General features: G+C 48.1%; 1 protein-coding gene across 1 annotated transcript in view; it reads left to right on the forward strand.

Annotated features, from left to right (window-relative positions):
- Positions 1–15,242, forward strand: part of LOC144506241 (guanylate cyclase soluble subunit beta-2-like) — an 83,280-nt gene that overhangs the window by 64,732 nt on the left and 3,306 nt on the right. The window contains exons 13-14 of the mRNA XM_078232100.1: positions 1,005–1,159; positions 8,897–9,102. Of these exons, the coding sequence (XP_078088226.1) occupies positions 1,005–1,159; positions 8,897–9,102 (361 nt within the window). The remainder of the gene's footprint in view (positions 1–1,004; positions 1,160–8,896; positions 9,103–15,242) is intronic.

Consider the following 15,242-nt stretch of genomic DNA (forward strand, 5'->3'; position numbering starts at 1 on the left):
AAATTCCCCTCCAACTCAATTTTCAAGTTTGCTGACAACACCACCGTAGTGGGTCGGATTTCAAACAATGACGAGACAGAGTACAGGAAATGAGATAGAGAATCTGGTGAACTGGAGCGGCAACAATAATCTCTCCCTCAATGTCAACAAAACGAAGGAGATTGTCACGACTTCAGGAAGCGTAATGGAGAACATGCCCCTGTCTACATCGACAGGATGAAGTAGGAAGGGTAGAGAGCTTCACGTTTTTAGGTGTCCAGATCACCAACAACCTGTCCTGGTCCCCCCACCTGACACTATAGTCAAGAAAGCCCACCAGTGCCTCTACCTTCCCAGAAGACTCAGGAAATTTGGCATTTCAGCTCCGACTCTCTCCAACTTTTATAGGTGCACCATAAAAAGCATTCTTTCTGGTTGTATCACAGCTTGGTATGTCTCCTGCTCTGTCCAAGACCGCAAGAAACTACAAAAGGTCGTGAATGTAGCCCAATCCATCACACAAACCAATTTCCCATCCATTGACTCTGTCTACACTTCCCGCTGCCTCGGCAAAGCAGCCAGCATAATTAAGGACCCCACGCACCCCGGACATTCTCTCTTCCACTTTCTTCCATCAGGAAAAAGATACAAAAGTCTGAGGTCACGTACCAACCGACTCAAGAACAGCTTCTCCCCTGCTGCTGTCAGACTTTTGAATGGACCTACCTCGCATTAAGTTGATCTTTCTCTACACCCTAGCTATGACTGTAACACTACATTCTGCACTCTCTCCTTTCCTTCTCTATGAACGGTATGTTTTGTCTGTATAGCGCGCAAGAAGCAATACTTTTCACTGGAAACTAATGCATGCAACAATAATAAATCAAATCAAAATCAAACCAAACCGATCAATAATTGAAGGCCGAAGGAGGGTTATTGATGGTAAGTTAATGTAAAAATGCTGACCTTTGAGAAAGTGGGTTCTGATGGTGAATTGATGTGAATTCTTTCTTTTACACAATCAGATCCGAGTTGGCATCCACTCGGGACCGGTTTTGGCAGGAGTGGTCGGAGATAAGATGCCCAGATACTGCCTGTTTGGTGACACGGTTAATACCGCTTCAAGGATGGAGAGCCATGGAGTGCCAGGCAAAATCCACCTCAGCCCGACGGCAAACAGGTAGTGAACTCTAACCGGCCTCAGCTCTTCTGAGGCACTCATCCATGCCTTTGTCACTTTCAGAGTGAAGTATTCGAAAGTTTTGATTTGATTTGACTTGTTATTATTGTTACATATATTAGCACGCAGTGAAAAGTATTGTTTCTTGCGCGTTATACAGACAAAGCATACCGTTCATAGAGAAGGAAAGGAGAGAGTGCAGAATGTAGTGTTACAGTCACAGCTAGGGTGTAGAGAAAGATCAACTTAAAGCAGGGTAGGTCCATTCAAAAGTCTGATGGCAGCAGGGAAGAAGCTGCTTTTGTGTCAGTTGGTACGTGACCTCAGATTTTTGTATCTTTTTCCCGACGGAAGAAAGTGGAAGAGAGAATGTCTGGGGTGCGTGGGGTCCTTAATTATGCTGGTTGCTTTTCTGAGGCAGCGGGAAGTGTAGACAGAGTCAATGGATGGGAGGCTGGTTTGCGTGATGGATTGGACTACGTTCATGACCTTTTGTAGTTTCTTGCGGTCTTGGGCAGAGCAGGAGCCATACCAAGCTGTGATACAACCAGAAAGAATGCTTTCTATGGTGCATCTGTAAAAGTTGGAGAGAGTCGTAGCTGACATGCCAAATTTCCTTAGTCTTCTGGGAAGGTAGAGGCGTTGGTGGGCTTTCTTAACTATAGTGTCGGCATGGGGGGAACAGGACAGGTTGTTGGTGATCTGGACACCAAAAAATGCAAAGCTCTCGACCCTTTCTGCTTTGTCCCCATTGATGTAGACAGGGGCATGTTCTCCTCTATGCTTCCTGAAGTTGATGACAATCTCCTTCATTTTGATGACATTGAGGGAGAGATTATTGTTGCCGCACCAGTTCACCAGATTCTCTATTTCATTCCTGTACTCTGTCTCATCATTGTTTGAGATCCAACCCAGTACAGTGGTGCCATCAACAAACTTGAAAATCGAATTGGAGGGGAATTTGGCCACACAGTCATAGGTGTATAAGGAGCATGGTAGGGGGCTATATTAACTCTGTCTACACTTCCCACTGCCTCAGCAAAGCAGCCAGCATAATTAAGGATCCCACGCACCCCGGACATTCTCTCTTCCACATTCTTCCGTCGGAAAAAGATATAAAAGTCTGAGGTCACATACCAACCGACACAAGAACAGCTTCTTCCCTGCTGCCATCAGACTTTTGAATGGACCTACCTTGCATTAAGTTGAATTTTCTCTACACCCAAGCTATGACTGTAACACTACATTCTGCACTCTCTCCTTTCCTTCTCTCTGAACGGTATGCTTTGTCTGTATAGCGCGCAAGAAACAATACTTTTCATTGTATGCTGATACATATGACAGTAGATCAATTAGTCTGGGCCTCTGGATTACTGTTACACCACCATCTCCTCTCCAGACGCAGCCCAGATTTTCATAGCATTGCCTTTGGGTATTGGGCTCTGAAACCCCCTGCTTAAACCTCTCTATCCTTCTCTCCTCCTTTAAGACGTTCTTTCAAACCTAACTCTTGGGCCACGTTTCTGATCAACCGTCTTATTATTTCCTAACATGGTACCATTAGTTAATGGGGTTGAAGACATGAGGGCCATAAGACGTCGGCGCAGAATTAGGCCACTCGGCCCATCGAGTCTGCTCCGCCATTCAACCATGGCTGATTTTTTTCCCATCCCCATTCTCCTGCCTTTTCCCCATAACTCCTGATCCCCTTTTTAATCAAGAACCTATCTCTGTCTTAAAGACACTCAATGACCTGGCCACCACAGCCTTCTGCGACAAAGAGTTCCACAGATTCTCCACTCTCTGGCTGAAGAAATTCCTCCTCATCTCTGTTTTGAAGGATCGTCCCTTTAGCCTGAGGTTGTGCCCTTTGGTTCTAGTTTTTCCTACTAGTGGAAACACCCTCTCCACGTCCACTCTATCCAGGCCTCGCAGTATCCTGTAAGTTTCAATAAGATCCCCCCTCATCCTTCTAAACTCCAACGAGTACAGACCCAGCGAATGGACAAGCGAACGTATATTTACTCTGCACCTGATTTGTACTGGAGCTGACTCGGGGCACCTGTATTGTGAAGTCTGTGATGCGCGACAATAAGCACATGGAACCAAGGCTTCGGTATTGAAGGCTTTAATAGAGTAACAATGGAACTACTAACACGAATACACCAGTTCAGACTGAAGGGGTCCTGCCGGAGCAGGGGGTCTTATACCTCGCCACCGGAGGCGGGACCCCACTGGAATGTGCCACGATAACTCTTATAACAGGTAAACACCCTAACCCAACAACATTGTACAACCCCCACAGTAACAACACCCTAGCCCAACAGTAATGTTAGCGCGAGTGAACAGATACCACACCACTCGCACCCAGAGCCAAGATCGATAGCAGCACAGTTTATTATAGTGTTTTACGTCGACGGAGGTACAATCAGGACACAGACAAGACAGTCCCGTAAAGTACTCTGCTTGCCTGCCAAAACGGAGTACAGTTATAGTAACGATCTGTTTTGATATGTAAATGGTTTGTGAGTGGTTTCCTGATATAATCATCCTGTTTCAATAGGTTTGTGGGTGTGGAGTTTGATGTGTAAATGGTTTTCTTTTATAGTTATCCCGTTAATGGGTTTTCTGGTCTAGAGTTTTAATATGTAAAGTTTGGTTTAAGAGTGTGATAATTGCTTTATGTCTCTGAATTCCTTTGGACAATGGGTGTTTGATGGGATGTCAGGAAGTTTTCCAGGTCTCAAGATATTTTCTGAATAGCATATTGATGCGAGTTCCTGAGTCTTTGTCAACCTGGTTTCTGTGTTTAAAAGATGTCTGCTTGCCTTACTCACACCTTTCTGGCTGAATGCTGTCCTGTTTTGCTTCATTTATCGAGTTATAGTTTAAGAAATATTCTAATCCTAATACCCACAAAATTTATGCCCGCCTACAGTAACATAGTAACAACCCCCAGTGGTGAACCAACGATGGTTCACCACATTCACCCCTCCTTTAAGAACAAAAGGTGGCGGGGTGCACGAAAAACAGGTCATATAAACAGACAAATCACAGGATTCACAAGTCCAGACGGTCTGGAGGACCGCACCGACGCTGCGAACTCCTCAACACCGGTTGCGAAACCGGAGCAGGTGCTTGTGGTGGTGCTCTTTCCAAAGCAACGTCTGGCTGTCCCCTCAAGGACTCCCGGGCCGGCCGGCCCTGGTGAGGCGATGGTGCAGGGGATCCTGGAACGTTTGGTGGTAGTGGTGGTGGTGATGATGGTCGCGCCGATCTCCGAGTCTCAGGCAAGCTGTACATGGGAGTAAAAGTGTTATGCACTGGTCCCGGTGCTGACCGCGCCACGTCTGGGGAAGTAATGAGGAGTAGTGGATTCGTGACTGGGGGAATAGGAGCGACAGGAGTTGCTACGTCCCCTGCGGGCGCCAGGTCTCTAATGGAGACAGTGTCCTCTCGCCCGTCAGGATATGCCACATAGGCATACTGAGGGTTGGCGTGGAGGAGTTGGACCGGTTCGACCAAGGGGTCGGACTTGCGAGCCCTCACATGTCGCCGCAGAAGGACGGGTCCTGGGTACGTCAACCAGGCTGGCAATGAGGTTCCCGAGGACGACTTCCGAGGGAATGAGAACATCCTCTCGTGGGGAGTAGCATTGGTTGCCGTACACAGGAGGGAGCGGATAGAATGGAGCGCATTTGGAAGGACCTCCTGCCAACGGGAGACTGGAAGGCCCCTGGATTTCAGTGCCAGTAGGACAGCCTTCCAGACTGTAGCATTCTCCCTTTCCACCTGTCCGTTACCCCTAGGGTTGTAGCTCGTGGTTCTACTAGAGGCAATCCCGAATGAGAGCAGGAATTGCCTCAAGTCGTTGCTCATGAACGACGAGCCCCTGTCGCTATGAATGTAGCAGGGGTACCCGAACAGGGTAAAAAGTTCACTGAAAACCTTGATGACGGTGGCAGTCGACGTGTCCGCACAGGGGACAACAAACGGAAACCGGGAATACTCGTCTATTATGTTGAGGAAATAGACATTCCGGTCCGTTGAGGGAAGGGGGCCCTTAAAATCCACACTCAGCCTCTCAAAAGGGCGAGTGGCCTTGACCAATAGTGCCCCGTCTGGTCGATAAAAGTGTGGTTTGCATTCTGCGCAAATCCGACAGCTTCTAGTCACTGACCTGACATCCTCCACCGAGTAAGGCAGGTTGCGGGCTTTGACGAAGTGGTAGAGTCTGGTGACTCCAGGATGACACAGATCATTGTGGAGAGCCTTCAAGCGGTCCTCCTGCATGATTGCGCATGTTCCGCGCGAGAGGGCATCCGAGGGCTCATTGAGCTTCCCTGGACGATACATAATATCGTAATTATAGGTGGAGAGCTCAATTCTCCACCGCAAGATCTTATCGTTCTTGATCTTGCCCCTCTGCGTGTTACTGCACATAAACGCCACGGATCGTTGATCCGTGATCAGGGTGAACCGCTTCCCTGCCAGGTAATGGCGCCAGTGTCTGACTGCCTCCACAATGGCCTGAGCCTCCTTCTCCACTGCTGAGTGCCGAATTTCTGGGCCTTGAAGGGTGCGGGAAAAGAACGCGACGGGCCTGCCTGCCTGGTTTAGTGTGGCGGCTAGGGCGAAGTCAGATGCATCACTCTCCACCTGGAAAGGAATGGATTCATCCACCGCGTGCATCGTGGCTTTCGAGATGTCGCTCTTCAAAACCTTGAAGGCCAATTGGGCCTCCGGCGTAAGTGGGAAGGTCGTGGACTTAATGAGCGGACGAGCTTTGTCCGCGTAGTTGAGGACCCACTGTGCATAATACGAAAAGAACCCGAGGCATCTCCTCAGTGCTTTCGTGCTAGCGGGCAAGGGAAGTTCAGTGAGTGGGCGCATACGGTCTGGATCAGGGCCAATGACCCCGTTTTCCACCACGTATCCGAGGATGGCTAACCTACGCGTACGGAATACGCACTTCTCCCTGTTATAGGTCAGATTCAGGCGAGATGCAGTGCGCAGAAAGTGTTGGAGATTCGTGTCGTGGTCCTGCTGGTCATGGCCGCAGATGGTGACGTTATCCAGGTACGGGAAGGTAGCCCACAACCCGTTCTGGTCCACCATTCGGTCCATAGCACGCTGGAAGACCGAGACCCCATTGGTGACACCAAATGGAACCCTGAGGAATTGGTATAGACGACCATCCGCCTCAAAAGCCGTATATTGTCGGTCCTCTGGGCGGATGGGGAGTTGATGGTAGGCGGACTTAAGGTCTATGGTAGAAAACACTCGGTACTGCGCAATCTGATTGACCATATCAGAAATGCGCGGGAGAGGATACGCATCCAGCTGCGTATAACGATTAATGGTCTGACTATAGTCGATGACCATCCGAGGTTTGTTCCCGCTTTTGACTACCACGACCTGCGCTCTCCACGGACTAGCACTGGCCTGTATGATCCCTTCCTTGAGGAGCCGCTGAACCTCAGATCTAATAAAGATCCGGTCCTCAGCGCTGTAACGCCTACTTTTAGTAGCGATGGGCTTGCAGCCAGGTACCAGATTTTTAAAAAGGGATGGTGTAGTGATTTTCAGGGTGGATAGATTGCATGCGGGGCGCTTTGGGCAATTTGGAGGCTGCGGCTGATTCCCTACTGCCAGTGAAGGGAGTGGCCCACCGTACTGTAGGATCACACTCTTCATGTGGACCATAAAGTTTAGTCCGAGGAGAATTGGCGCGCAAAGGTGAGGTAACACAAGGAGCCTGTATTGCTCGTAAATTGTGCCCTGTACCTCAAGAGTTACCATACATCGTCCTTGGATCGGTACAGACCGGGACCGTGATGCCATGGAAATTGTCTGTTTGGCAGGGAGAACCCGGAGTCCACACCTTTTAGCAGTTTCAGGGTGTATGAAACTTTCGGTGCTTCCACTGTCAAACGGACAATTCACAGTTCTACCACTAACCTTTATATCCATCATAGAATGTTCCAGTCTGTAGTGCCTGGTCTGATCCAGGGAGATCGACGCCACCGTTGGCCCCTGGGCGTCACTGCATGCTGCCGATGTGGATGCTGAGGACCCCTGCTGGTCGCTCCTAGTCGTCGTGGACCATGATGGCCGCCCCCATGAATCGCACGTGGGCGAGGGCGCCAAGCGCAGCGACTCCTGGTGGTCTTCCTCCTCCTCTGTCAGCCACGATGGCGCCGTCCTGGGATCGCACGTGGTCGGACCTCGTGGGTACTGCGACGCCGAAGGAGATTGTCTCCGTTCTGGAGGGTTACAAGCTGCACTGCCGTTTTTAGGTTTGGACCTGCAGACTTTGCCGTAGTGGTCTTTTTTACCGCACTGGCTGCAGATTGCCGTTCTTGCCGGACACTGTTGCCGTGGATGCTTGGCCCCACCACAAAAATAGCATCGCTGGCCACCTGGAGCTGCCGCCGTCGTCGAATCGATCTGGGAGCGCGGGTTAGCGGGGCGAGGAGGGAGCTGAGCTTGCTCCAACCACGTTGACTGCACGTGGTCCTCGGGGTACAGCGCCAAGCTCTTCGACGCCGCCTCCAACCTCACGGCCATCTCCATTGCTTGGGTCAAGTTGAGTTTCCCCTTTTCCAGCAATTTAAGCCTGATGTACGAGGACCCTACCCCTGCTACGAACGCGTCTCGGGCGAGGTCATACATATACTGTTCGGCTGATACGTCCTTACAATCGCAACCCCTGGCAAGCTGCAGGAGCTCATTGGCATAGTCCTCCATGGTTTCGCCCGACTGCCGACGTCGTGTAGCGAGGAGGTAACGAGCATGTATCTCGTTGGGTGGCATAGTGTATCTTTTTTTTAGGAGCTCGACGGCACCCAGGTAAGTGGGAGCTGCACGAATGGCTAGGTAAATCGTGTCGCTTACCCTTGCGTGGAGGACCTGGAGTTTATCACTGTCTGTAGTGATAGCTACCGAGGCTGCCAGGTAGTCCTCAAAGCACTTCCACCAATGGTCGAATGTGTTAGCTGCACCGACCGCACGTGGGTCCAGTGTCAGACGATCCGGTTTTAGAATCTGTTCCATACTCTCTGTTTTTTTTTTCTTCTTGTTGTACAGCTGTGAGTTTTCTGTTTACTCTATTAAATTGATGCGCGACAATAAGCACATGGAACCAAGGCTTCGGTATTGAAGGCTTTAATAGAGTAACAATGGAACTACTAACACGAATACACCAGTTCAGACTGAAGGGGTCCTGCCGGAGCAGGGGGTCTTATACCTCGCCACCGGAGGCGGGACCCCACTGGAATGTGCCATGTTAACTCTTATAACAGGTAAACACCCTAACCCAACAACATTGTACAACCCCCACAGTAACAACACCCTAGCCCAACAGTAACATAGTAACAACCCCCAGTGGTGAACCATCGTTGGTAGCACAGTCTGCACAATGGAGACTGGAGAATTCTCCAACTCAGGAACCCTCTCTCAATTCCTCCCATCCCAAAAGTGACTTTGCCTGGAATGGAGGCCTGGTTTGAATGCAGGCTGTTTTAAGTGAAATTGTCAAGATTGAGCACTTGTACAGAAATCTATTTAATCGAGATCTTACTGTGCTGCGTTCCAAATTAGTAAAGAATATACATGTCAAAAGCACTTGTAGGATATCCCGAGGTTGTGAAAGGCGCTAAAGGCATGGTATATAGACAAAGGCTATAACCTCTAAATACAAGCATACTTCAACAGGATTATACTCTTGTCATACAGAGCCCTCCAAAACAAAGGCTTTGAAATCGTGGAGAGGGGAGAAATCACTGTGAAAGGTAAAGGGGATATGATCACCTACTTCCTCGTTGAGAACCTGCGTGCCACTGAGGACGACATCATGGGGAGGCCACCAAAGGGCGATGGAGGAGATCGCAACCAATGCAACAACGGCAGCAAGGGGCTCTCTGAGCACTGTGAGCAGAACGGTGAGTTTTACCACACAGGGAATACGACTCTGACAGTTATATAGCATAGTTTGCAACCAGGATTCAAAGGCGATAATTGCAGTTAGTACTGTCAAGGCAGAGGAAGTGTTACTGAGTTAGGTAAAATAGACAGCAAAGTACCAGTGATCGGGGCTGTGTTAGAAAATGTTTAATGCATCAATAGCACATTTTATCTATCTGAGCCCTGTTGTGTAACTATCCTTGATTCACTGCAGATTGAGGAGAAATCATTTTGATTTTAATTGTGAAATGGTGCTGTAGTTCTGACCAGGATTTTGTTTCCTCTGGTTTGTAGAGACTCATTTTAAATAGACTCTGTAGACTGTTGGAATGAGCTGCATAAATAGACTCTGTAGACTGTTGGAATGGGCTGCATAAATAGACTGTGTCTGCTTAGTAAATAGACTTTGCATTCTATAGAACATAGAACAGTACAGCACAGAACAGGCCCTTCGGCCCACAATGTTGTGCCGAGCTTTATCTGAAACCAAGATCAAGCTATCCCACTCCCTATCATCCTGGTGTGTTCCATGTGCCTATCCAATAACCGCTTAAATGTTCCTAAAGTGTCTGACTCCACTATCACTGCAGGCAGTCCATTCCACACCCCAACCACTCTCTGCGTAAAGAACCTACCTCTGATATCCTTCCTATATCTCCCACCATGAAGCCTATAGTTATGCCCCCTTGTAATAGCTCCATCCACCCGAGGAAATAGAATAGACTGTTTGCTGTGCGCCCTGCTGAATGGGACCAGTCCACTCAGAACTCATTGGCTGTCAAACATTTTCTAACACAACCCCGATCACTGGTACTTTGCTGTCTTAGAAGTTTATATTCACTTTGTCAAAACAGCCACATGAAAAGATGTATTCGCCTGACCTGACTGCCAATATCGCTGATTTTGATTAATCTTTCCCCTTTACAGTTTTCTCCCTGTTTTAATTTCACACTATCCCACCAGCAGCACAGTTATGGGCTGGTTATCATCACAGTTACTCCAATAGGTAACCTTATCAGACTCGATTTTCACTCCAACCTCTTCTCGAATTCTCGGCTTGAAGGTAGGTCTGACCCAGAGCACCAGCAGTTGGAGCAAGGAGACAGGTCCTGAATGTTCATCCGGCAGTAAGGATACTTCAGTGGCAAGGAATTAAAAAAACTAACTTAACAAAGAAAATCAAAGGTGAAGGTTTAATAAAGAAACTTCTTTACACCACCACTTGGAATGTGCCCTGGGCCACAAAATGCCCCCACAATCCCCATCTGCTTTCTATTTATACTGGATCAGCTGGTCAACTGAGCCCTGCTCTGGGCGGCACAGTGGTTAGCACTGCTGCCTCACAGCGCCAGGGACCCAGGTTTGACTCCCGGCTTGGGTCACTGTCTGTGTGGAGTTTGCACATTCTCCCCGTGTCTGCGTGGGTTTCCTCCGGGTGCTCCGGTTTCCTCCTGCAGTCCAAAGATGTGCAGGTTAGGTGCATTGGTCGTGCTAAATTGACCCTTAGTGTCAGGGGAATAGCAGGGTAAATCAGTAGGGTTATGAGGATAGCCTGAGTGGGATTGTGGTTGGTGCAGACCCGATGGGCCAAATGGCCTCCTTCTGCATTGTAGGAATTCTATTCTATTCTAAACCTCTGGTGTCTCCTCCTTTACACTAGTTGTAACCTCTGGCATTTTTACTTTTGTATGAACATTATCAGTGGTTGTTTTGACTGGTGTCGATGTTGTAACTAGAGGTTGAATCAGTGCTTGGTCTGAAGGTGAGGTGTTGTCTTCCTCCCCAGTCTCTGTCAGTGTCAATATTTCAGGGAGATTCGGGTTAGGACTTTGTACAGTCTATTCTGGGTTTTCAGCAGATTCTATTTCCGGTGGATCGGTTCTCCCCACCAATCCGGTGGGGATTGGTGATCCATATGTCTCCTCCAGATGGCATCATCTTTGGTTAGACAGTATACGAGACAGGTCCAGTCTGTGCAAGGATCGTGATAGGAACCCACTTCTCTTCTGTGGAGTCATTTCCTTGGAGCCAACACTCCTTGTCCTTGATTCAGTAGAATCACTTCACCAGTGGATGTCTTCAAGACTATTCTTGAAGCTTTCAAGGGAACATGTCTGGGTTTTTCCTTATGTACAGTGTCTGGTACCAGCGGGACTGCTGCCCCAGTGTCAACTTCCATCCTTACTGGCTGTCCATCCAGCAATAGAGTGGAAAATTCAATGGTTTACTTTACTTTCCTGCCCTTCTATCTTTCCTTGTTTCTGTTGAATGATTTATTTCATTTTCAGGAGTCAAATGCCAAATGTAATTGTCTGTTCATTATTAATAATGTGGAGATGCCGGCGTTGGACTGGGGTGAACACGGTAAGAAGTCTCACAACACCAGGTTAAAGTCCACAGGTTTATTTGGTAGCAAATACCATAAGCTTTCGGAGCACTGCTCCTTCGTCAGATGGAGTGGAAATGTGCTCTCAAACAGTGCAAACAGACAAAATCAAGTTGCAGAATACTAATTAGAATGCGAATCCTACAACCAGCCAGGTCTTAAAGGTACAGACAATGTGGGTGGAGGGAACATTAAACACAGGTTAAAGAGATGTGTATTGTCTCCAGACAGAACAGCTAGTGAGATTCTACAAGCCCAGGAGGCAAGCTGTGGGGGTTACTGATAATGTGACATAAATCCAACATCCCGGTTTAGGCCGTCCTCATGTGTGCGGAACTTGGCTATCAGTTTCTGCTCAGCGACTCTGCGCTGTCGTGTGTCGTGAAGGCTGCCTTGGAGAACGCTTACCTGAAGATCCAAGGCTGAATGCCCGTGACTGCTGAAGTGCTCCCCCACAGGAAGAGAACAGTCTTGCCTGGTGATTGTCGAGCGGTGTTCATTCATCCGTTGTCGTAGCGTCTGCATGGTTTCCCCAATGTACCATGCCTCGGGACATCCTTTCCTGCAGCGTATCAGGTAGACAATGTTGGCCGAGTCAATATTTCACTCGACATTTTGTGGGTCCAAGTATTTGAACTCAGTTGCTGAGCTTCTTTCTCAGCCAGCTCCATTGAAACAGCAATTTCCTTGGCCTTTTGCAGAGTAAGGTTTCTCTCAGCAACCGTTTCCATATTGTCTCACTTCACAGACCAATCTGTCCCGAATTGTATCATTGAGCACATCACCGAACTCTGCAAGTTTTTTTTTATACAGCCACGAATTGTGCAATTGATTCTCCCTCTTGATGTTGTTTCTGGAACCTAGAATCCCTACAGTGGAGGAGGACGCCATTCGGCCCATCGAGTCTGCACCAACCCCAATCCTACCCAGGCCCTATCCTCATAACCCTACTTATTTACCCTACTAACTCCCTGACAATAAGGGGCAATTTAACATGGTCAATCCACCTAATCCGCACATCTTTGGAGTATGGGAGGAAACCGGAGCACCCGGAGGAAACCCACGCAGACACGGGGAGAATGTGCAAACTCCACACAGACAGTGACCCAAGCCGGGAATCATATGTTTTGGAATGACTTTATTCAGGCAATTGAGGTGGGCCTGTTAGAATATGAGCTCCCCGATTAAGGGCCAAATTGATGGGCCAATCAAGGAGCCTCTTACTTTATATTTAACCAGGACTGTCAGTTCCTCTGGGACTCCTGGTGTACACTGCTAACTGAGAGCACTCGGTGTGCTGTTGTCAGGCTGATAACTAAAGGGATTTTGTGAAGGGACTTCTGCCTCTGGGGACTTACTACAGTTTTAGTCCCTGGCTTCTCCGATTGCACTAAGCTACTGAGGAGATAGAACATCGTGCGCAGGACCATGGGAACCCCCATATCTTGTGCTATTTTTTTTTGCCTGCACAAATGAATAAAACTGCTCAGCGTAGGAGCTCCATCGCTCCACTTTTTCATCGAAGGTTCCCATGGCACCGAAACTCCCGCCATTTTCTTCCTAATGGAGGTTTCCCGAATGCACTCTTTGCAACATGTTTTTAGCAGCTACCTTGCTTTTCCTGCTTAAACAAGGCCACACCCGAGCTTCAGCCTCGCTTTTTAAAACACCCCCAGCTCTGTAATTAAATTAAAGTTTATTTATTAGTCACAAATAGTCTTACATTAACACTGCAATGAAGTTATTGTGAAAATCCCCTAGTCGCCACACTCCTCTTGTTCGGTACACTGAGGGAGAATTTAGCCTGGCCAATCCACCTAATCCGCACGTCTTTGGACTGTGGGAGGAAACCGGAGCACCCGGAGGAAACCCCCGCAGACACGGGGAGAACGTGCAAACTCCACACAGACAGTGACCCGAGGCCGGAATTGAACCCGGGTCCCTGGCGCTATGAGGCAGCAGTGCTAACCACTGTGTCGCCATGCCGCCCCACTTGTTCTGCAGAGTATCGTTACTCATGCCCACCTCACCCATGGTTTTTGGAGCACATGCGAGAGCTTTCCCTCCAAGTCTTTTTGGGCTTATTGTTAACTTTCTTTCCTCCCAGGTGACTAGCAAACGCCGTTTGAAGTCCTCGTTGCCAGCTTTCATGTTGTGGATGGTGGTATTGACACTAAAAAGCATGGAGGTTTAAAACTAACAGAGCTTTATAGACAATGTGTATTCACTATGGGCTGGTTCTTCACTCAGGCAGTGTCCCGTGCTAGCAACCTGTGAAGTCACATCTGGTGACGACATTGCTAAACAGTGCTTACTGCAGTTACAAAACTCAATATAAATATGGAATGGGTACAATATAATTCCAACCAATCATTGTTATTTATTATCAATAAATTAACCAGTTACCTGCCAGAGGAAAGCTTGAGATACGAGATAAAAGAAAATGTATTCTGGTCTCGAATCACCAGTTAATGAGTAACTGAGATGAAATATTAATTGAAACCAAAAGAGAAAATGCTGGAAAATCTCAGCAGGTCCGGCAGCATCTGTAAGGAGAGAAAAGAGCTGACGTTTCGAGTCCAGATGACCCTTTGTCAAAGCTAAAAGGCAGAGAAAGTGGGAGATATTTATGCTGCAGGGTGAGGGGATGAAACATGAGCCATAGCCACAGAAACCAGGGGAAAAGACTGCTAATGGCAGCCCATAGAGAGAATAAAGGGTGTGAATGGCCAAACGGCAGAGAAGCTGCAAGCTGTGACAGATGAAGATTTTGGGCGGGGGGAGTGGAAATGGATGGGACAGAGGTAAAATTTAGAAAAAAGGAGAGAAAAGGTAAGGGAAGGGGGATGAAGTAGGGGGAAAGAGTTGGGGGGGGGGGAAGAAAAATGAAGAAAGACAGTAAAGAAATAAAAGGTAGAGAACAGTAAAAAATTAAATGAAATGAAAACAAAGGGGTGGAGGTGGGGTAGAGCTAATCATCTGAAGTTGTTGAATTCGATGTTGAAACCAGGAGGCTGTAAAGTGCCCAGCCGGAAGATGAGATGCTGTTCCTCCAGTTTGCGTTGAGCTTCACTGGAACATTGCAATATTACATGAGAACATAAGAACATAAGAAATAGGAGCAGGAGTAGGCCATCTAGCCCCTCGAGCCTGCCCCGCCATTCAATAAGATCATGGCTGATCTGAAGTGAATCAGTTCCACTCACTCGCCTGCTCCCCATAATCCTTAATTCCCCGACTGATCAGAAATCCATCTATCCGTGACTTAAACATATTCAACGAGGTAGCCTCCACCACTTCAGTGGGCAGAGAATTCCAGAGATTCACCACCCTCTGAGAGAAGAAGTTCCTCCTCAACTCTGTCCTAAACTGAGCCCCCCTTATTTTGAGGCTGTGCCCTCTAGTTCTGGTTTCCTTTCTAAGTGGAAAGAATCTCTCCACTTCTACCCTATCCAGCCCCTTCATTATCTTATATGCCTCTATAAAATCACCCTTTAGCCTTCTAAACTCCAACGAGTACAAACCTAATCTGCTCAATCTCTCCTCATAATCTACACCCCTCATCTCCAGTATCAACCTGGTGAACCTTCTCTGCACTCCCTCCAAGGTCAATATATCCTTTCGCAAGTAAGGGGACCAAAACTGCACACAGTATTCCAGCTGCGGCCTCACCAATGCCCTGTACAGATGCAGCAAGACTTCTCTGCTTTTATATTCTATCCCCCTCGTGAT

This window comes from Mustelus asterias, chromosome 17, assembly GCF_964213995.1.
Source record: "Mustelus asterias chromosome 17, sMusAst1.hap1.1, whole genome shotgun sequence".
NCBI classification, from domain to species: Eukaryota; Metazoa; Chordata; class Chondrichthyes; order Carcharhiniformes; family Triakidae; genus Mustelus; species Mustelus asterias.